Consider the following 22,612-nt stretch of genomic DNA (forward strand, 5'->3'; position numbering starts at 1 on the left):
CAAGTCTTCAACAGCCAGTTGTCAAGGTAGGGGAACACTGGTACCCCCAACTTCCAAAATGTGTGCTGTGACCACTGCCATCACTTTCATGAACACCCAAGGAAAACTGGTGAGAATCGCAAATTAAAAATGCTCCTAGCTTACTCTGAACTGCAAATAACGACACATAAGTCTGCTGGACTAAGCATCCTGCAGGCTCAATGCTACCATCCAGTCTCCAGGATCCAGGTGCAGATAGAAACTCAACCAACATGAGCATCTTAAATTTGTTCTTTCGCAGGAAGGCATTAAGAGGTAAGGTCTAGAATAGGAGTGAGGTCTCCAAACTGCTTCAACACAAGAAAACAGCAGAAAACACCTAGTTCCTACTTCTGAGGCAGGAACCCTCTTTATGGCTCCTTTGGCCAAAGGATGTGCACTTCCATCACCAAAACAGACATATGGTCCTCCATGAGTATGGTCCTCCATCAACTGTTCTGATGGTGGTGGAAGATACTGTGCCTAGCCTCCCTGGATAATTTTTAGGACACATCAGTCAGAAGAGATGTTTAGCCAGCCCTAAAAAAAAATGGTATTTCCTTCCTTTACAGAATGGCTGCATGTTGCAAAGGATGCAAGGGCACAAAGCAGTTTTGAGGTTGTTGCCGGAGGGGCAGGGACTGAGCTGTGAGTTGTCAAGGACTGAGGGTCTTGTAGAGCCAAAGGTGGGGTCTAGCACTGTCTATATGCTAAACCCTTGACGTCGTCATAAAGAGACAAAAACCGTTGAGAAAACTGCCTGACAAATGTGGAGAGACCCCAATGAAGGAGCTGTGGCACAACTTTCTTCAAACAGTTTAATGGCCAAGTGCACATTCACACCCAAGAGGCAAAAGCTATTGAATGGCATATCCATCAAGGATGCTTTGACACTCCCTGAGAAGTCAACGGACTTCATCTGAGCATGGCACTAAAGCACCAGGCTTGTGCCAATTGCCCGTCCCAACCAGTCAGTTGTACCCAGGCAAGACAACAGATTTAGCCATATCCCAGCCGCCATGAATAGTTTAGGCTAATGACGGCCATAAGTCATCAGGGACCAACAGTAAGATCTGACCAACCATGTCCAACAGAGCATGGCAATAGCACCAAAGGAGGCAATTAGCATTTACTGAACACTGGGCAAAACAGACAGAGGGAAACATGGGCATGCCAAATGCCTCCATATGCTTGGATCTATGATCGGGAGTAGTAGTAGGAAAGGCATTAGTGATGACTTTGGTGGGGTACAACTGCATCACCAAGCTCTCCAGAGTTTCATCATGTGGAAGAAAATGAGCATCACCTGGAGCTGGTCTGGCCATCAGCGACTTGTCTATTTACCGGAGGGCCAGAAGATGGTTTTGCCTAAGTGCTCAAAAGCATATCCCTAAGAGTTTCATTACATGGCAATGGGAGTTCGGCATGTGCCTGGCCAGGCTGAAGCACCTCAGTAAAAGCATGGTGCCAGAACTAAAGATGGCACCATACTGGTGTGGACCCCAAAGAAGGTTCGAGGGCCACAGCTGGCATAGGGGGCAAACCCGGTGGGAGGTAGCCTGCCTGGAGGCCCTTGCTAATCCTTGGGGCATGTTAGCGTGCCAGAAGCAGCCAGAAGCATGCATAATTATGCTGCATGGCCTCCCTAAAGGCCTTCGTTTGCTGCAACAACGCTGAGGTACCCGGAAAGGTTGGGTGCATCGGGACCAGACCCTGAATCGGATCCTCTGGAGATCTGCAGCAAGACCGTGCAGCAAGTGGATGCCCTTGCGCCATCTCTGCAGGTAATTATTGTCAGGAATTGGCAGATTCCCACATAGACTACTTATGTTTCTTCTTTGATCTTCCCAAAGACTTTGTCCTGGCCAAAAATCTGCTGTGTGAATAAGACAGTCCTCTAGACTTCAACTGGAAACTATCTGGAGTTTTGCAGTATACAGCTTTGCATCGCAATCTTGTAAGGCCTTTGCATTCATCTGGGCACAAGATTGGGAGGATTTGGAGACAAGTTCTAAACAGACACCCCCGATTTGTCACAGACATTTATTTGCATCAGTGCCTACAAGAATTAAACCCTTTTTAAAAAAAGAAAAAGGGGGGGAACATTTTCCTCACACACTGGGAAACCCTTTTGAAAAATTTTAAGAGAAAATTCTCATTAGAGAATAAAAGGTGTAGAACTCCGGATTCGCATCTGAAAGCAAAGTAAGAAGCAGTGGACGCCAGCATGCAGGTGTGCCATTTACATGAAGATCAAGGTGGCTGGGGTGCCACACGTCACGCCCATCAGCCAACAGGAGTACAGCTTCAAACATTTTTGGGTTCAATCTGACATATGGGAAATAGTTACGAGGGGAGGAATCTAAAGTTAGAACTCTCCATCAAAATTCCTAAAATATAGCAGTTTGATTTGTGCATTAAATGTTTTCAAACCGTATGCATGAAATTGAAACAGCTGGTCTCCATCTGCAATGATTTTTGTTCTTGGTGGCCTTAAGATCTGTTTGCACTGGGAGCTCAAACTATGGGCATGACTGTAAACAGCAACACTGTTCTTCAGATAGTTGTGGAACTGAATACCGCAGGACAGGCAACTGAGAGCAAAAATGAATCCTATCTTGAACCAGCGATGAAGAGGCCTACAAAGGACTAGAGAGATTTTCTCGCAAATGGGTGTGCTTATAAGTAATCCTGGAGAACCTTTGGCATTTTTTTTTTTTATTATTTTTTTTTTTTAAGTTCCACCTTGTCCTGCCAACCATGATAACATTGCAGTAATTGTAAAATCTGCAACTTCATAATTGCTGTAGTAATGGTGACACTATCACCTTTAGAAAAGAAATGGAGAGCCTATGTAAACTTTTAAATAGCAAGATATAACACTCCAACTCAAATGTTTCTCTAGGGGCACAGAAGAATTAACAAAATATATATATCTGTTACTTTGTCAGATTAAGTTCCTAAAAATTGTTTCTAGCTGTTTAATCTGTATTGATCTACAAGAGGATGCTATCAGCAGAAACACAGGATTTTGAGGGTTAAGAATCAACTAGTTCCAAAATGACAGGGCCTGAGTAACAAATCTCTCTCTAAAGGTCTTCAAATGCAACCAAGGAAAGTCTGTTAGATACAATACGCACCTAAATACATTTAAACTCATATGGTATCGTAAAAGCATACACAAAGGCCAGCAGTACGCAACGCAGAGGCTGTTCACAGGTGTGTTAAATAATAATCTTCGGTCTACATCAGAGTGGTACGCCTAAGCTTCATCCAAACTGATCTCTTGCCTCCTTGCAGCAAAAACACTTTGAGCATCACAGGAACCTCTAATGAATATTGGTGACTAATTATTTATTATTTTTTTAAATCTTTTTAAATTGGTTTTATCCATCTAACATAGCTCCAGTTTATACCGTACAGATTTGGTTGGCACTGGCACTGATACTTATCAGACATAGGTAGCAATCTTACAATGTACACATTCGAACTCCATTACGGAGAAACAGTGAATTGCGTTCAGTACAGTAAAGTGATAGTGACATGAGCAGTATACTCAGCTGTATTAAGGTGGCAAAGAACTAAGAATGCACTAGAAAACATCATCATGCAAGAGGTGGCTCCATAAGTTATATGAACCTCTTCCAACAAATCTAGGGTCAGCTCAGCTCTGGCATAAACAAGGTCCCTCATTCAGGAAGTTATTGATGCATTTGTAGGAGCAACTGCGGTGAGAAAAAGAATTACATAATACAAGAGGAACTGATAACAAAACTTAAAGCCCGTTCACAACCCAAGGGATATCTACGCATGCCCATAGCATCCTCACTTCGCAATGCGACCCATCTCCACCTCCGCCCATATCATAAAGGAGCACCTCCAAGCCAGTACCGATGGGGATTCAGTGGCTTTCCACCTTTTAGTAATGAGACGCTTGGCTGTCAGAAGACCTAAGTCCAGGAATCTTGTGGACGCTTTATGCTTTTTGGCTTTCGGGAAAAGACCCAAGCAACAGGAGCCGCAATCTAACAGCAATTGACGTGACGTATATTTAGATAGGGATGATGTAACTCCATGCCAATAAGTGTTTAAGGAAGGACAAGACCAGAACATATGAAGGAAGTCAGTCCCAATTAAATTGCAGTGAGGGCAAGCGGAATCCACGCAATTAAAATATCTGTTAATGCAGGCTGGCGTGAGATAAGCTCTGTGAAATATGTAAAATTGAATAAGGTGGAATCTGGCATTGAGGGGGACATTAGTATGGCTGGATAGTGTCCCCGACCAAGCAGCATCGGTGAAAGGTCTAGTTAGATCACCCGCCCAAGTGGTTCGCAAAGTAGAGTGAGTATTCATTGTAAGTGCTCTAAGCGCATCAGTAAACCATCGAATCAGGTGTCTATCTTGTCCCATAACTTGTAAATCTTGCACCAGTAGGTCGGTAGGTAGGGGGGGAGCTGGGAGCGGGGGGTTCAGAAGTCATATCTCCCCATCCGCACGACAGTGCCCTCAGCAGCGAATTGTACAAAAGAAACTCCCCTGATGGCAGCCCAGTCTCCGTTGAGATCTCAGCAAACTGAATCAGTCCACCCTCGCTAAAGAGATCACCCAGAATGTGTAGGTCAGCTGCATGCCAAGGACCCAGTTCAGCGATGGTTGTGAAAAGCGCGTCGTGCTGCACACCCAGTAAGGACAGTGCTGGAGCATAGGGAACAGTGTCGCTTGTGAGACGCAGGGACATCCGGTAACAGCGGTGAGCTACATTTAGCAGTAGCTCCGCAGGGGGCCGCGATCTAGTAAGGGGGCGAAAGAGATGCAATATCAGAGTTAGTGTCCAGGGTGGGAAAATTGGTTGCAGTATCGGTTAGCTGGAGGCCCGCCAGCCAACGAGCCACCCACTCAAGTTGGGAAGCCAGGTAATAATGTTCCATGTTCGGAACCGAGAGGCCACCCTGGGTCAGGGGTAAATAGAGCATTTTCAACGCCACTCTACAGAAGCCTTTATTCTAAATGAAATCCAGTATTCTAAGCTCCAAATCATGGAAGAAGCCAGCTGTGACATAATGGGGCAAATTAGAGAAGTAGTATAGGAGTCAACGAAGGACTACCATTTTCAAGAGGGCAATCCTACAGGCTACATAGAGTCGTAAAGTTTGCCAGAAGATCATCTGTGACCAGATGGAGGACACTGCTCTGCTGAGATTGCTATCGTGGAGGTTTCTCTCTGTATGGAATATCTGTATGCCCAGATAAACATCCTGGCTTGCTAGGGGACATCCGTTCCAGAAATTCGCAGCCTCGGATCTGGCAGTCCCGGATCAAAAGGGAAAAAGGCACGATTTCGCACAATTAACACGCAGGCCGGAGAGTGTGGCAAAACGATGTAGGGTGACTGCAATATCGGGAGGGACGTTGTAGGAAGTTGGCTCTGTATGTGCTATTTCAAAGTAAGGAATAGCATGCACAGAGTCCAAGGGTTCCCCTTAGAGGTAAAATAGTGGTAAAAATAGATAATACTAATGCTCTATTTTGTGGTAGTGTGGTCGAGCAGTAGGCTTATCCAAGGAGTAGTGTTAAGCATTTGTTGTACATACACATAGACAATAAATGAGGTACACACACTCAGAGACAAATCCAGCCAATAGGTTTTGTTATAGAAAAATATCTTTTCTTAGTTTATTTTAAGAACCACAGGTTCAAATTTAACATGTAATATCTTGTTTGAAAGGTATTGCAGGTAAGTACATTAGGAACTTTGAATCATTTCAATTGCATGTATACTTTTCAAGTTATTCACAAATAGCTACTTTAAAAGTGGACACAGTGCAATTTTCACAGTTCCTGGGGGAGGTAAGTTTTTGTTAGTTTTACCAGGTAAGTAAGACACTTACAGGGTTCAGTTCTTGGTCCAAGGTAGCCCACCGTTGGGGGTTCAGAGCCACCCCAAAGTCACCACACCAGCAGCTCAGGGCCGGTCAGGTGCAGAGTTCAAAGTGGTGCCCAAAACGCATAGGCTAGAATGGAGAGAAGGGGGTGCCCCGGTTCCGGTCTGCTTGCAGGTAAGTACCCGCGTCTTCGGAGGGCAGACCAGGGGGGTTTTGTAGGGCACCGGGGGGGGGACACAAGCCCACACAGAAATTTCACCCTCAGCAGCGCGGGGGACGGCCGGGTGCAGTGTTAGAACAAGCGTCGGGTTCGCAATGTTAGTCAATGAGAGATCAAGGGATCTCTTCAGCGCTGCAGGCAGGCAAGGGGGGGGCTTCCTCGGGGAAACCTCCACTTGGGCAAGGGAGAGGGACTCCTGGGGGTCACTTCTGCAGTGAAAGTCCGGTCCTTCAGGTCCTGGGGGCTGCGGGTGCAGGGTCTTTTCCAGGCGTCGGGACTTAGGTTTCAGAGAGTCGCGGTCAGGGGAAGCCTCAGGATTCCCTCTGCAGGCGGCGCTGTGGGGGCTCAGGGGGGACAGGTTTTGGTACTCACAGTCGTAGAGTAGTCCGGGGGTCCTCCCTGAGGTGTTGGTTCTTCACCAGCCGAGTCGGGGTCGCCGGGTGCAGTGTTGCAAGTCTCACGCTTCTTGCGGGGAGTTGCAGGGTTCTTTAAAGCTGCTTCTTGAAACAAAGTTGCAGTCTTTTTGGAGCAGGTCCGCTGTCCTCGGGAGTTTCTTGTCGTCGTCGAAGCAGGGCAGTCCTCAGAGGATTCAGAGGTCGCTGGTCCCTTTGGAAGGCGTCGCTGGAGCAGAGTTCTTTGGAAGGCAGGAGACAGGCCGGTGAGTTTCTGGAGCCAAGGCAGTTGTTGTCTTCTGGTCTTCCTCTGCAGGGGTTTTCAGCTGGGCAGTCCTTCTTGTTGTTGCAGGAATCTAGTTTCTAGGTTCAGGGAGAGCCCTTAAATACAAAATTTAAGGGCGTGTTTAGGTCTGGGGGGTTAGTAGCCAATGGCTACTAGCCCTGAGGGTTGGTACACCCTCTTTGTACCTCCTCCCAAGGGGAGGGGGTCACATTCCTATCCCTATTGGGGGAATCCTCCTTCTTCAAGATGGAGGATTTCTAAAAGTCAGAGGCACCTCAGCTCAGGACACCTTAGGGGCTGTCCTGACTGGCCAGTGACTCCTCCTTGTTTTTCTCATTATCTCTCCTGGACTTGCCGCCAAAAGTGGGGGCTGGGTCCAGGAGGCGGGCATCTCCACTAGCTGGAGTGCCCTGGGGCATTGTAACACGAAGCTTGAGCCTTTGAAGCTCACTGCTAGGTGTTACAGTTCCTGCAGGGGGGAGGTGTGAAGCACCTCCACCCAGAGCAGGCTTTGTTTCTGTCCTCAGAGAGCACAAAGGCTCTCACCGCATGAGGTCAGACACTCGTCTCTCAGCAGCAGGCTGGCACAGACCAGTCAGTCCTGCACTGAACAATTGGGTAAAATACAGGGGGTATCTCTAAGATGCCCTCTGTGTGCATTTTTTAATAAATCCAACACTGGCATCAGTGTGGGTTTATTATTCTGAGAAGTTTGATACTAAACTTCCCAGTATTCAGTGTAGCCATTATGGAGCTGTGGAGTTCGTTTTTGACAGACTCCCAGACCATATACTCTTATGGCTACCCTGCACTTACAATGTCTAAGGTTTTGCTTAGACACTGTAGGGGCATAGTGCTCATGCACATATGCCCTCACCTGTGGTATAGTGCACCCTGCCTTAGGGTTGTAAGGCCTACTAGAGGGGTGACTTACCTATGCCACAGGCAGTGGGAGGTTGGCATGGCACCCTGAGGGGAGTGCCATGTCGACTTAGTCATTTTCTCCCCATCAGCACACACAAGCTGGCAAGCAGTGTGTCTGTGCTGAGTGAGGGGTCCCTAGGGTGGCATAAGACATGCTGCAGCCCTTAGAGACCTTCCCTGGCATCAGGGCCCTTGGTACCAGGGGTACCAGTTACAAGGGACTTACCTAGGTGCCAGGGTTGTGCCAATTGTGGAAACAATGGTACATTTTAGGTGAAAGAACACTGGTGCTGGGGCCTGGTTAGCAGGGTCCCAGCACACTTCTCAGTCAAGTCAGCATCAGTATCAGGCAAAAAGTGGGGGGTAACTGCAACAAGGAGCCATTTCTTTACAGACGTTGCCAACATCTCGGAGATACAAAAGGAGATTGTCTGCATATAGAGAGATGATTTGTAGGCAGTCACCCAATGGGATATCCCAAGTTCGCCCGGTCCTACTGAACTCCATAGCCAGAGAAAACAGCAGCCTTGTCTAGTACCTCTACCCACCTCAATCAGGTCAGATAGGAGTGTGCCAACCTTAACCCTAGATCGAGGCAGAGTATACAACAGCTGGGTCATGCATAGGAAATGTGAGCCGATCCCAAATCGGTGCAGTGACTCAAACAGGTAAGACCATTCCAAGGAATCGAAGGCCTTCTCCAGGTCGAGCACTAGACATCCTGCGCAAGGGCAATCCCGCGTTGAATATTGGAAAATTGGTGACTTTATATAGACAAATATCTAGTAAACTCTTTAAGATGCATTTTTGACCTATAGAGTGATTTCATATTGTTTATATTACGTGTGTGAGAACATTGAGATTTTGATTATTATTGCAATTTTTATTTAATTTGATTTCTCGTTTAGGTTGTATTCATTCTCCCTCTCTTTCACATAATGGATTTTCTAGCAAAGGGAAGAGCTAATATATATAGTATAAGTACAGATCTGAAGAAGGCTGGGAGGAACTGACTGACTGGCACATAAGACCCCGATATGGTAACCATAAGGCCATTAAAAATGACCAACATTTGAAATGATTATTATAATATACTTCAAGAAGCTGAGGGTACAAAAACGTATGAGTCTTTGTAATAATCATGAATTCACTGTACAGTTATAATATACGGTGTGTGTGAGAGAAAACTGATTGATGTGATTCTGTTGAATGCGGGTTCACTTAACGAAAAAATTAAAAACATTTTAAAAATACTTTTCTAAACTAAATTGACAAAAACTACTTATGATATTCACTATTGATCGGAAATTGATACTAGGGCAACACGATCATGCAACTGCAGACGTGTTTTGGAAAGAGAATTTATTTTGGCTAAAAACATATAACTCCTTTATCATCATCATTTCAGTGTGGGAATAATGAATTCATCTCCACAAGTGTGCCAATAATGGAGGTATGATTATTATAGGAACAATGGTAAATTAGTAATCCTTCACAAATGCAAAACTTAGGTCATAAGGGCGTGAAATGGAAATGAAATTTGTTATGCAACCAATGTATTAATTGGTCTCATCGCAAATTGTCCATTACTAGGTCACAAAATTAACTAATGAATATTAATTAGGATGGTCACAATTTGAGACCTCCTGTGATTTGGTGCACATGCAGGGATGAAAGCCTGAAAGGGACAACAAAAACACAATCACTGTATTTGTATTTCAAAATGGGGAACATTGGGGGAACAAAACAGCCTTTGTCAATTAATGGGACCGGTGCCGCAGATAGTGATCTTATACACACGGACTGATACCTGTTCCCCCAAAGACACCAACACAACAGCCATAGGGTAAGCTGTCCTACCAGGATAACTCCTCCTTTGCGAATCAGCTATCAATCCAATTAAGGGGTCAGTAACTGCTCAAATGCTTGTTCTCACAAACCACTGGTAGTGCGAATCCCAAATAGGAAGGATCGCTCTTTCATGTCCCTGCCTAATTGTGAATTGTAATGGGTCACAAAAGAAGTGTTATGAGTCAGGAAGATTTCTTCGACCCATAAACGGGTAGTCTTTTTTTTTTTTTTTTTTTAAAGGTTTGTGGTTGCTAAACCTTTTGTTTTTGTGAATCACAGCCTTTGCAAACTCAAAAGACAAGAGATTCCTAATCTCTGAAATGCAAGTCTGAGACAATTTCTGATGTGAAAGAATCATTTCTACATAGGTTTACTGAGAATCCTTAAAACCATTAGTAGTTTCTCGCTACCCTCTTCTGTTTCAGAAAACGGCATGAATCACATTATCCTTCCTTACCCATGTTATTGGACTGCTCCTTACCCATGTTCTGCTGTGGTTCATCAAAAGGAACCGCACTTGGGTCAGCACAAGAAGTAACGATCTTGTTGATACTTTCTGCTTAACATTAGCTGTAAAATCACTGATTTAATTAGATGTTTACCCAGTTCAATGTATTATGGAACATAACTCCACGTTACTGTATTAAGGGTAAGGACTCTGACAATGGAGTCAGGCATGTATTGTCTCACACTCCTATGTTGTGTGCTGCCTCTAACGGATCTGAAGAAAAAAAAACTCGCCTACCAATCAGACTGTATGGTTGCTTAAAAATACAGGACAATTGATGGAACAGATGATGGAGAAGGTGGCCAGAAATTGAAGTCTGGTTTCACAATTATGCTGCTAACCGGAATATCTTTCCTGAATCTTGAGTGACAAACACACCAAACACAATGAAGATCTAAACAAGAACTGCGTTGATTGTAATGCTACGACCACGTTTATCTAGCTTAGATCCTAAAAGTCTATGACCAAAGCAGACCCTATCTTACAACGAACTGCTCAGTGGTAGGACATTTATTAGCCTATCCAAATGGTGGAAAACTTTGCATTTAACCAATACAACAAAGAAAGATCAGGGCAAAGCACTGAGGAAAAAATGTAGGGTATTTATCAAACTACTGGAAAAGTAAAGAGGACTGTACCCCTACTGGAACAATCATGTTTTCTTATTCATAACTGTAATAGCTTGTTAACTCCCTAAAAATACTGCTGGCTCTATGAAAAAAAAAAAAAATAGAAAGTCATGCAGCATGCTCCAATGGTTTCTGATGTTTTAGTTTAGGAATCAAAAAAATATACATTTGTGCTTTGAATTTAATTTACATCTCGACTGGAACTCAATAAAAAAAATCCAATGTTATATTCAGATCATACTTTTGAGGTCAACCTCCTTGGGGAGGTCTGCGGTTTCTCGTTTAAACAATTTCAAGCTAAATGGAAAATGACCCCATCTAACAGTGCCCGACTAGCAGATGTAACTCTTGTTGGAGGATGTTGATGCACAGGGGACGCTCGCTCTGGACCTTAGGGACCAAGGCAAAAAAAAGCAACCAAGGCCTCATGTCCTTAAATGGAGAGGTAGGAAAAAGTGGGAAGCAAGTGGAGGTTGTTGAATCTAAGAGCTAAGGTGCACTTATAAGTTGGGAGTTAGGCCAGACAGATATGTGAACAGGTGGGGCTAACACCCAACTACTAGTTTCAGGCAAGTTCTTCAACTGACAATTGGGGAAAAGCAGGAGCACTTTGCTTATACAATTAAAAACACACTACACATTTTGGGGATTTTGAAGGGAGGAGCAGCAAGATTTGCTTTTGTAGTAGAACATCACCTCTGTTCACAACAGTCTCTACGGAAACTCCGAGCTGCATGGTCCTTTAAACAAAGCAAGCTTCTTCGCTACCTGTGAGTGCAGTTTGTACTGCCCAGAGAGTTCACCAGTTTTACTGTGACTGCACTTAGTGACTCATAAATACTTCTGAATCTTTGGTCTAGTTTCTCTAACAGACATTTTAGGTTTGAAATATGACAGCCTCATTCAAAAGGGTTTGTGATCAACTTCACAGCGAATGTGAGAATGGAGTGTTACAGGAGAATGAGAAAGGGAAAAAAAGGATCAAATGATGTATTTATGAAATTGATTTCTCAGGGGTTCATTGAAGTAGACTCCACTAAGAAATATACAGGCGTGTCTTGTGCTGCATAAAACACAGAGTGAGCACATGCTCGGTATTGACACTGGGAGGAGATGGAGGAAGCAGAGGAGGGCCATCAGCAAATTGGGAATGGAGGTGGGTATGGGAAACAGGAAATAGGCAACGTAGGATAATTTAGAAGTTTGAGGCAGGTAAAAGGAGATGGAGTGAGAAAGCCAGGTGGTGATTGAAGTGGGAATGGGAAGTAAAGATAGCAAGAAAAAAGGGGATAAGAGAGGTGATAAAGGAGGAATGAACACGGGTTACTGAAAAAGATATGAAAAAAATAGGGACAAGAAAAGAGGTATGGCCGATGAGAAAGGAGTAGTGGAAGAAGGAGAAAATGGCTGTAGAGGTGTTGTACAGCAAAAGGAGACAGCAAGGGCCAGAAAAAGCAGAAGGAGAAATGTCAAGGAGAAGTTTACAGAAAGGACACTTGGGTGATACTAAGCAAGAGAGCAAAGGTGTACAACCACTGTGTTCCACATGTTGTAAACATACTGATATCATGTGAAGAACAATACCTCTAATACAATAAAGGTTCCAAGTGAAATTATAACATCTCCTGTTACCTCAAGGGCACAGAAATTCACCTTTGAAAGAGTCAACAAATGAGACTACAATGTTTTTTTATTTAGCAAAATTTGAAAATAGTGTTAACAGCTCGTCCCGAGTAGCAAAGTATTAAACCATTGAAAATGGGAATGCATTCTATTTATAGATAGGTAACTACAGAACACCAGCGACCAGGGTAAAGTGACTGCAATTCAGAAGGATACATCGGCAAAATAATTAGACATTGAAAATACGGTCACTGTAGGCTCTTGGGGACATGACAGGTATGAACTGGATAAAAATAAGACATCAGGTAAAAAGAATGCCAGCTGATTTCTTGCTGATGTTGCGCACAAAATGTTTACAAATGAAAAAATACAAACATAGAGGCAAGTGAAATAAAACAGACTTACTCTACCAATAAAGGGAAATATACCAAGAATTCTGGGACATCAACCACTCCCTCCAGGTGGAAGTCGTATTTGCAACCATACAGAGGGTAGTCCCCCTTTTTTTGGAACTTGACCCTGTACACCTCATTCCCATAGGAGTCACTTTCGGATTCTTCCAGACGCTTTCTATACAAAAAATAAATAAATAAATAAAAAAAAACATTTATCAAAATAAAATACAGCAACCCATTGAAAGTTTTACAGGAATGCTTATATCAAGCACAATAAGCGTGTAATCATTTTTTTGCATTTTCTACTGCAAAATCAAGTAAAGGAGCTGTGATGGTTTTCAATATATTGGATTACCTACAGATATTACATGATCTACAATTCAGTAGCAGAATAGAGATCAATCAAGGAACACAAGGACGCCTCTCACTAAAATATTCTCATGTCCAGGTAGGATGTAACATAGGAGGTAAAAGTCACAGACACAACATGGGTCGAGCAAAGTGTAACTCTTAGAGGTCATACTTGAGTACTAGCCAAACATCAGAAATATATGTTCTGCAAATTGTTCAAACAATAATCAAAACACATTTTTAAAATAATATTGGTTCCAAATAGAAGAATTTAGTAATTCTCTTAGCAGACCATATTTTGAATATCCTTCCCTATTGTAATTCTACTATCTTAAACAAAAACAAAATAGTTAAGGGATATATTTCATACACCATTACCTAGTATCCTACTCCTCGTCCCCTAAGCTCCTTCAACTGCACGTACTCAACTCCTTCAAGCCATTTTTTGCTGTGCTGCACCCCATCTTGCTCATTCTTTTGCAGCTTACACCCAACTCCATCAAATAATTTCCAAGGAGTAGTATGCCACTCATTAAGGAATCACTCCTCTACTTAAGGATCGGAAAGTTTATACTTTATAGCATAATCAATTAAAATCATTGCAATTACCATACAAAAGGAAATGCTGGAACACAATGAAACATTTAATACATTCAAGTTTCTTTTTTTTTTTTTTTTTTAACGGTTGATAGACCAGATAAGCCCTACTCACATGTTGATCGCCTTAAAGTGTAAAGTCATGCATACTAGATCAACATTGAGTCACTGACTGGTATATTATACCTGCTTAAAAGGGCTCTAGGTGATAAACATCAGAAATCGCTGCCGAGTTAATTGTTCATGCAGAGTTTTTAGGAGTATGTAAGGAAATGCCTCCTTGGCATGGTTGCCCCCTGACTTTTTGCCTTTGCTGATGCTATGTTTACAATTGAAAGTGTGCTGAGGCCTGCTAACCAGGCCCCAGCACCAGTGTTCTTTCCCTAACCTGTACTTTTGTATCCACAATTGGCAGACCCTGGCATCCAGATAAGTCCCTTGTAACTGGTACTTCTAGTACCAAGGGCCCTGATGCCAAGGAAGGTCTCTAAGGACTGCAGCATGTCTTATGCCACCCTGGAGACCTCTCACTCAGCACAGACACTCTGCTTGCCAGCTTGTGTGTGCTAGTGAGGACAAAACAAGTAAGTCGACATGGCACTCCCCTCAGGGTGCCATGCCAGCCTCTCACTGCCTATGCAGTATAGGTAAGACACCACTCTAGTAGGCCTTACAGCCCTAAGGCAGGGTGCACTATACCATAGGTGAGGGTACCAGTGCATGAGCATGGTACCCCTACAGTGTCTAAACAAAACCTTAGACATTGTAAGTGCAGGGTAGCCATAAGAGTATATGGTCTGGGAGTCTGTCAAACACGAACTCCACAGCACCATAATGGCTACACTGAAAACTGGGAAGTTTGGTATCACACTTCTCAGCACAATAAATGCACACTGATGCCAGTGTACATTTTATTGCAAAATACACCCCAGAGGGCACCTTAGAGGTGCCCCCTGAAACTTAACCGACTGTCTGTGTAGGCTGACTAGTTCCAGCAGCCTGCCTGTAAAGAAATGGCTCCCTGTTGCAGTTACCCCCCACTTTTTGCCTGATACTGATGCTGACTTGACTGAGAAGAGTGCTGGGACCCTGCTAACCAGGCCCCAGCACCAGTGTTCCTTCACCTAAAATGTACCATTGTATCCACAATTGGCACACCCTGGCATTCAGATAAGTCCCTTGTAACTGGTACTTCTAGTACCAAGGGCCCTGATGCCAAGGAAGGTCTCTAAGGGCTGCAGCATGTCTTATGCCACCCTAGAGACCCCTCACTCAGCACAGACACACTGCTTACAAGCCTGTGTGTGCTAGTGAGAACAAAAATGAGTAAGTCGACATGGCACTCCCCTCAGGGTGCCATGCCAGCCTCTCACTGCCTCTGCAGTATAGGTAAGACACCCCTCTAGCCGGCCTTACAGCCCTAAGGCAGGGTGCACTATACCATAGGTGAGGGTACCAGTGCATGAGCATGGTACCCCTACAGTGTCTAAACAAAACCTTAGACATTGTAAGTGCAGGGTAGCCATAAGAGTATATGGTCTGGGAGTCTGTCAAACACGAACTCCACAGCACCATAATGGCTACACTGAAAACTGGGAAGTTTGGTATCAAACTTCTCAGCACAATAAATGCACACTGATGCCAGTGTACATTTTATTGTAAAATACACCACAGAGGGCACCTTAGAGGTGCCCCCTGAAACTTAACCGACTGTCTGTGTAGGCTGACTAGTTCCAGCAGCCTGCCACACCAGAGACATGTTGCTGGCCCCATGGGGAGAGTGCCTTTGTCACTCTGAGGCCAGTAACAAAGCCTGCACTGGGTGGAGATGCTAACACCTCCCCCAGGCAGGAGCTGTAACACCTGGCGGTGAGCCTCAAAGGCTCACCCCTTTGTCACAGCCCAGCAGGGCACTCCAGCTTAGTGGAGTTGCCCGCCCCCTCCGGCCACGGCCCCCACTTTTGGCGGCAAGGCTGGAGGGAACAAAGAAAGCAACAAGGAGGAGTCACTGGCCAGTCAGGACAGCCCCTAAGGTGTCCTGAGCTGAGGTGACTCTGACTTTTAGAAATCCTCCATCTTGCAGATGGAGGATTCCCCCAATAGGGTTAGGATTGTGACCCCCTCCCCTTGGGAGGAGGCACAAAGAGGGTGTACCCACCCTCAGGGCTAGTAGCCATTGGCTACTAACCCCCCAGACCTAAACACGCCCTTAAATTTAGTATTTAAGGGCTACCCTGAACCCTAGAAAATTAGATTCCTGCAACTACAAGAAGAAGGACTGCCTAGCTGAAAACCCCTGCAGAGGAAGACCAGAAGACGACAACTGCCTTGGCTCCAGAAACTCACCGGCCTGTCTCCTGCCTTCCAAAGATCCTGCTCCAGCGACGCCTTCCAAAGGGACCAGCGACCTCGACATCCTCTGAGGACTGCCCCTGCTTCGAAAAGACAAGAAACTCCCGAGGACAGCGGACCTGCTCCAAGAAAGGCTGCAACTTTGTTTCCAGCAGCTTTGAAAGAACCCTGCAAGTTCCCCGCAAGAAGCGTGAGACTTGCAACACTGCACCCGGCGACCCCGACTCGGCTGGTGGAGATCCAACACCTCAGGAGGGACCCCCGGACTACTCTGATACTGTGAGTAACAAAACCTGTCCCCCCTGAGCCCCCACAGCGCCGCCTGCAGAGGGAATCCCGAGGCTTCCCCTGACCGCGACTCTTTGAATCCTAAGTCCCGACGCCTGGGAGAGACCCTGCACCCGCAGCCCCCAGGACCTGAAGGACCGAACTTTCACTGGAGAAGTGACCCCCAGGAGTCCCTCTCCCTTGCCCAAGTGGAGGTTTCCCCGAGGAATCCCCCCCTTGCCTGCCTGCAGCGCTGAAGAGATCCCGAGATCTCTCAGACTAACATTGCGAACCCGACGCTTGTTTCTACACTGCACCCGGCCGCCCCCGCGCTGCTGAGGGTGAAATTTCTGTGTGGGCTTGTGTCCCCCCCGGTGCCCTACAAAACCCCCCTGGTCTGCCCTCCGAAGACGCGGGTACTTACCTGCAAGCAGACCGGAACCGGGGCACCCCCTTCTCTCCATTCTAGCCTATGCGTTTTGGGCACCGCTTTGAACTCTGCACCTGACCGGCCCTGAGCTGCTGGTGTGGTGACTTTGGGGTTGCTCTGAACCCCCAACGGTGGGCTACCTTGGACCAAGAACTGAACCCTGTAAGTGTCTTACTTACCTGGTAAAACTAACAAAAACTTACCTCCCCCAGGAACTGTGAAAATTGCACTAAGTGTCCACTTTTAAAGTAGCTATTTGTCAATAACTTGAAAAGTATACATGCAATTGAAATGATTCAAAGTTCCTAATGTACTTACCTGCAATACCTTTCAAACAAGATATTACATGTTAAATTTGAACCTGTGGTTCTTAAAATAAACTAAGAAAAGATATTTTTCTGTACAAAACCTATTGGCTGGATTTGTCTCTGAGTGTGTGTACCTCATTTATTGTCTATGTGTATGTACAACAAATGCTTAACACTACTCCTTGGATAAGCCTACTGCTCGACCACACTACCACAAAATAGAGCATTAGTATTATCTATTTTTACCACTATTTTACCTCTAAGGGGAACCCTTGGACTCTGTGCATGCTATTCCTTACTTTGAAATAGCACATACAGAGCCAACTTCCTACATTGGTGGCAGCGGTGGGATACAAGACTTTGCATTTGCTGGACTACTCAGCCAATACCTGATCACACGACAAATTCCAAAATTGTCATTAGAAATTGATTTTTGCAATTTGAAAAGTTTTCTAAATTCTTAAAAGACCTGCTAGGGCCTTGTGTTAGATCCTGTTTAGCATTTCTTTTAGAGTTTAAAAGTTTGTAAAAGTTTGAATTAGATTCTAGAACCAGTTGTAGATTCTTAAAAAGTATTCCAACTTTTAGAAGCAAAATGTCTAGCACAGATGTGACTGTGGTGGAACTCGACACCACACCTTACCTCCATCTTAAGATGAGGGAGCTAAGGTCACTCTGTAAAATAAAGAAAATAACAATGGGCCCCAAACCTACCAAAATACAGCTCCAGGAGCTTTTGGCAGAGTTTGAAAAGGCCAACCCCTCTGAGGGTGGCAACTCGGAGGAAGAGGATAGTGACTTGGAGGAAAATTCCCCCCTACCAGTCCTATCTAGGGAGAACAGGGTCTCTCAAACCCTGACTCCAAAAATAATAGTCAGAGAGGCTGGTTCCCTCACAGGAGAGACCAACACCTCTGAAATCACTGAGGATAACTCCAGTGAAGAGGACATCCAGTTAGCCAGGATGGCCAAAAGATTGGCTTTGGAAAGACAGATCCTAGCCATAGAGAGGGAAAGACAAGAGATGGGCCTAGGACCCATCAATGGTGGCAGCAACATAAATAGGGTCAGAGATTCTCCTGTCATGTTGAAAATCCCTAAAGGGATTGTAACTAAATATGAAGATGGTGATGACATCACCAAATGGTTCACAGCTTTTGAGAGGGCTTGTGTAACCAGAAAAATGAACAGATCTCACTGGGGTGCTCTCCTTTGGGAAATGTTCACAGGAAAGTGTAGGGATAGACTCCTCACACTCTCTGGACAAGATTCAGAATCTTATGACCTCATGAAGGGTACCCTGATTGAGGGCTTTGGATTCTCCACTGAGGAGTATAGGATTAGATTCAGGGGGGCTCAAAAATCCTCGAGCCAGACCTGGGTTGACTTTGTAGACTACTCAGTAAAAACACTAGATGGTTGGATTCAAGGCAGTGGTGTAAGTAATTATGATGGGCTGTACAATTTATTTGTAAAAGAACACCTGTTAAGTAATTGTTTCAATGATAAACTGCATCAGCATCTGGTAGACCTAGGACCAATTTCTCCCCAAGAATTGGGAAAGAAGGCGGACCATTGGGTCAAGACTAGGGTGTCCAAAACTTCCACAGGGGGTGACCAAAAGAAAGGGGTCACAAAACCTCCCCAGGGGAAAGGTGGTGAGACAGCCAAAAATAAAAATAGTCAAGAGTCTTCTAAAGGCCCCCAAAAACCTGCACAGGAGGGTGGGCCGAGAGCCTCTTCACAAACCAATCCTGGGTACAAGGGTAAAAACTTTGATCCCAAAAAGGCCTGGTGTCGAAACTGTAGTCAGTCTGGACACCAAACTGGAGACAAGGCCTGTCCCAAGAAAAGTTCCACTCCAAACTCCAATCCAGGTAACACTGGAATGGCTAGTCTCCAAGTGGGATCAACAGTGTGCCCAGAGCAAATCAGGGTCCACACTGAAGCTACTCTAGTCTCTGAGGGTGGGGTGGATTTAGCCACACTAGCTGCCTGGCCCCCTAACATGCAAAAATACAGGCAGCAGCTCTTTATTAATGGGACAAGTGTAGAGGGCCTGAGGGATACAGGTGCCAGTGTCACCATGGTGACAGAAAAACTGGTTTCCCCTGGCCAATACCTGACTGGAAAAACTTATACAGTCACCAATGCTGACAATCAAACTAAAGCACATCCCATGGCGATGGTAACTTTAGAATGGGGAGGGGTCAATGGCCTGAAACAGGTGGTGGTCTCCTCAAACATCCCAGTAGACTGTCTGCTTGGAAATGACCTGGAGTCCTCAGCATGGGCTGAGGTAGAACTAAAAACCCATGCAGCCATGCTGGGTATCCCTGAACTGGTGTGTGTAAAAACAAGAGCACAATGCAAGGCACAGGGTGAAAAAGTAGAGCTGGAGTCTGGAAAAATGGCCCAGCCTACCAAGAGAAAAGGAAAGTCAGTTGGGAAACCAACTGCAACACAGTCAGAAAGAGGGAACCTCTCTTCTCAGGAAGAAGTTCCGCCCTCTGAGGGAACTGAGCCTTTGGAACTTGAACCTTATCAGGTTGAGCTCTTAGGCCCAGGGGGACCCTCAAGGGAGGAGCTGTGTAAGGGACAAGAAACCTGTCCCTCTCTTGAAGGCCTTAGGCAGCAAGCTGCTGAAGAGTCCAAGGGCAAGAAAAATGGAACACATAGGGTCTATTGGGAAGATGGACTCCTGTACACTGAGCCCAGAGACCCAAAACCTGGTGCCACTAGGAGAGTGGTAGTGCCTCAGTCGTTCAGAGAGTTTATTCTGACCTTAGCCCATGATATTCCCCTTGCTGGGCATTTGGGACAAACCAAGACGTGGGAGAGGTTAGTCAACCACTTCTACTGGCCCAATATGTCCCAGAAGGTTAAGGAGTTTTGCCTCTCCTGCCCCACCTGTCAATCCAGTGGTAAGACAGGTGGGCACCCAAAGGCCCCCCTCATTCCACTTCCAGTGGTGGGGGTCCCCTTTGAAAGAGTGGGTGTGGACATAGTTGGTCCACTGGAACCTCCCACAGCCTCAGGAAATATGTACATCCTAGTAGTAGTGGATCATGCTACTAGGTATCCTGAAGCTATTCCCCTTAGGTCGACTACTGCCCCTGCAGTAGCCAAGGCCCTCATTGGTATCTTTACCAGAGTGGGTTTCCCTAAGGAGGTGGTGTCTGACAGAGGTACCAACTTCATGTCAGCATACCTAAAACACATGTGGAATGAGTGTGGAGTGACTTACAAATTCACTACACCATACCATCCACAAACTAATGGCTTAGTTGAGAGATTCAACAAGCCATTAAAAGGCATGATCATGGGGCTCCCAGAAAAGCTCAAAAGGAGATGGGATGTCCTCTTGCCATGTCTGCTTTTCGCTTACAGAGAGGTGCCACAGAAGGGAGTAGGATTCTCACCCTTTGAACTTCTGTTTGGTCATCCTGTAAGGGGACCACTTGCTCTTGTTAAAGAAGGCTGGGAGAGACCTCTTCATGAGCCTAAACAAGACATAGTGGACTATGTACTTGGCCTTCGCTCTAGAATGGCAGAGTACATGGAAAAGGCAACCAAAAACCTTGAGGCCAGCCAACAGCTCCAGAAGTTTTGGTATGACCAAAAGGCTGCACTGGTTGAGTTCCAACCAGGGCAGAAAGTCTGGGTTCTGGAGCCTGTGGCTCCCAGGGCACTCCAGGACAAATGGAGTGGCCCTTACCCAGTGCTAGAAAGGAAGAGTCAGGTCACCTACCTGGTGGACCTGGGCACAAGCAGGAGCCCCAAGAGGGTGATCCATGTGAACCGCCTTAAACTCTTCCATGACAGGGCTGATGTGAATCTGTTGATGGTAACAGATGAGGATCAGGAGGCAGAGAGTGAACCTCTCCCTGATCTTCTGTCATCAGACCCAAAAGATGGCTCAGTAGATGGAGTGATCTACTCAGACACCCTCTCTGGCCAACAGCAAGCTGATTGTAGGAGAGTCCTACAACAGTTTCCTGAACTCTTCTCCTTAACCCCTGGTCAGACACACCTGTGTACCCATGATGTGGACACAGGAGACAGCATGCCTGTCAAAAACAAAATCTTTAGACAGTCTGACCATGTTAAGGAAAGCATCAAGGTGGAAGTCCACAAGATGCTGGAATTGGGAGTAATTGAGCGCTCTGACAGCCCCTGGGCTAGCCCAGTGGTCTTAGTCCCCAAACCTCACACCAAAGATGGAAAGAAAAAGATGAGGTTTTGTGTGGACTACAGGGGGCTCAATTCTGTCACCAAGACAGATGCTCATCCAATTCCTAGAGCTGATGAGCTCATAGATAAATTAGGTGCTGCCAAATTCTTAAGTACCTTTGACTTGACAGCAGGGTACTGGCAAATAAAAATGGCACCTGGAGCAAAAGAGAAAACAGCATTCTCCACACCTGATGGGCATTATCAGTTTACTGTTATGCCCTTTGGTTTAAAGAATGCCCCTGCCACCTTCCAAAGGTTGGTGAATCAAGTCCTTGCTGGCTTGGAGTCCTTTAGCACAGCTTATCTTGATGATATTGCTGTCTTTAGCTCCACCTGGCAGGATCACCTGGTCCACCTGAAGAAGGTTTTGAAGGCTCTGCAATCTGCAGGCCTCTCTATCAAGGCATCCAAATGCCAGATAGGGCAGGGAACTGTGGTTTACTTGGGACACCTTGTAGGTGGAGGCCAAGTTCAGCCACTCCCAACCCAAGATCCAGACTATTCTGGACTGGGTAGCTCCAAAAACCCAGACTCAAGTCAGGGCATTCCTTGGCTTGACTGGGTATTACAGGAGGTTTGTGAAGGGATATGGATCCATTGTGACAGCCCTCACTGAACTCACCTCCAAGAAGATGCCCAAGAAAGTGAACTGGACTGTGGAATGCCAACAGGCCTTTGACACCCTGAAACAAGCAATGTGCTCAGCACCAGTTCTAAAAGCTCCAGATTATTCTAAGCAGTTCATTGTGCAGACAGATGCCTCTGAACATGGGATAGGGGCAGTTTTGTCCCAAACAAATGATGATGGCCTTGACCAGCCTGTTGCTTTCATTAGCAGGAGGTTACTCCCCAGGGAGCAGCGTTGGAGTGCCATTGAGAGGGAGGCCTTTGCTGTGGTTTGGTCCCTGAAGAAGCTGAGACCATACCTCTTTGGGACTCACTTCCTAGTTCAAACTGACCACAGACCTCTCAAATGGCTGATGCAAATGAAAGGTGAAAATCCTAAACTGTTGAGGTGGTCCATCTCCCTACAGGGAATGGACTTTATAGTGGAACACAGACCTGGGACTGCCCATGCCAATGCAGATGGCCTTTCCAGGTTCTTCCACTTAGAAAATGAAGACTCTCTTGGGAAAGGTTAGTCTCATCCTCTTTCGTTTGGGGGGGGGGGTTGTGTAAGGAAATGCCTCCTTGGCATGGTTGCCCCCTGACTTTTTGCCTTTGCTGATGCTATGTTTACAATTGAAAGTGTGCTGAGGCCTGCTAACCAGGCCCCAGCACCAGTGTTCTTTCCCTAACCTGTACTTTTGTATCCACAATTGGCAGACCCTGGCATCCAG

General features: G+C 45.6%; 1 protein-coding gene across 2 annotated transcripts in view; it reads right to left on the reverse strand.

Moving 5' to 3' along the window:
• Positions 1 to 22,612, reverse strand: part of RNMT (RNA guanine-7 methyltransferase) — a 152,195-nt gene that overhangs the window by 77,078 nt on the left and 52,505 nt on the right. For both annotated transcript variants that reach the window (XM_069219918.1, XM_069219917.1), the window contains exon 7: positions 12,742 to 12,906. In XM_069219918.1, the coding sequence (XP_069076019.1) occupies positions 12,742 to 12,906 (165 nt within the window). The remainder of the gene's footprint in view (positions 1 to 12,741; positions 12,907 to 22,612) is intronic.

This window comes from Pleurodeles waltl, chromosome 2_2 (assembly GCF_031143425.1).
Source record: "Pleurodeles waltl isolate 20211129_DDA chromosome 2_2, aPleWal1.hap1.20221129, whole genome shotgun sequence".
NCBI lineage: Eukaryota > Metazoa > Chordata > Amphibia > Caudata > Salamandridae > Pleurodeles > Pleurodeles waltl.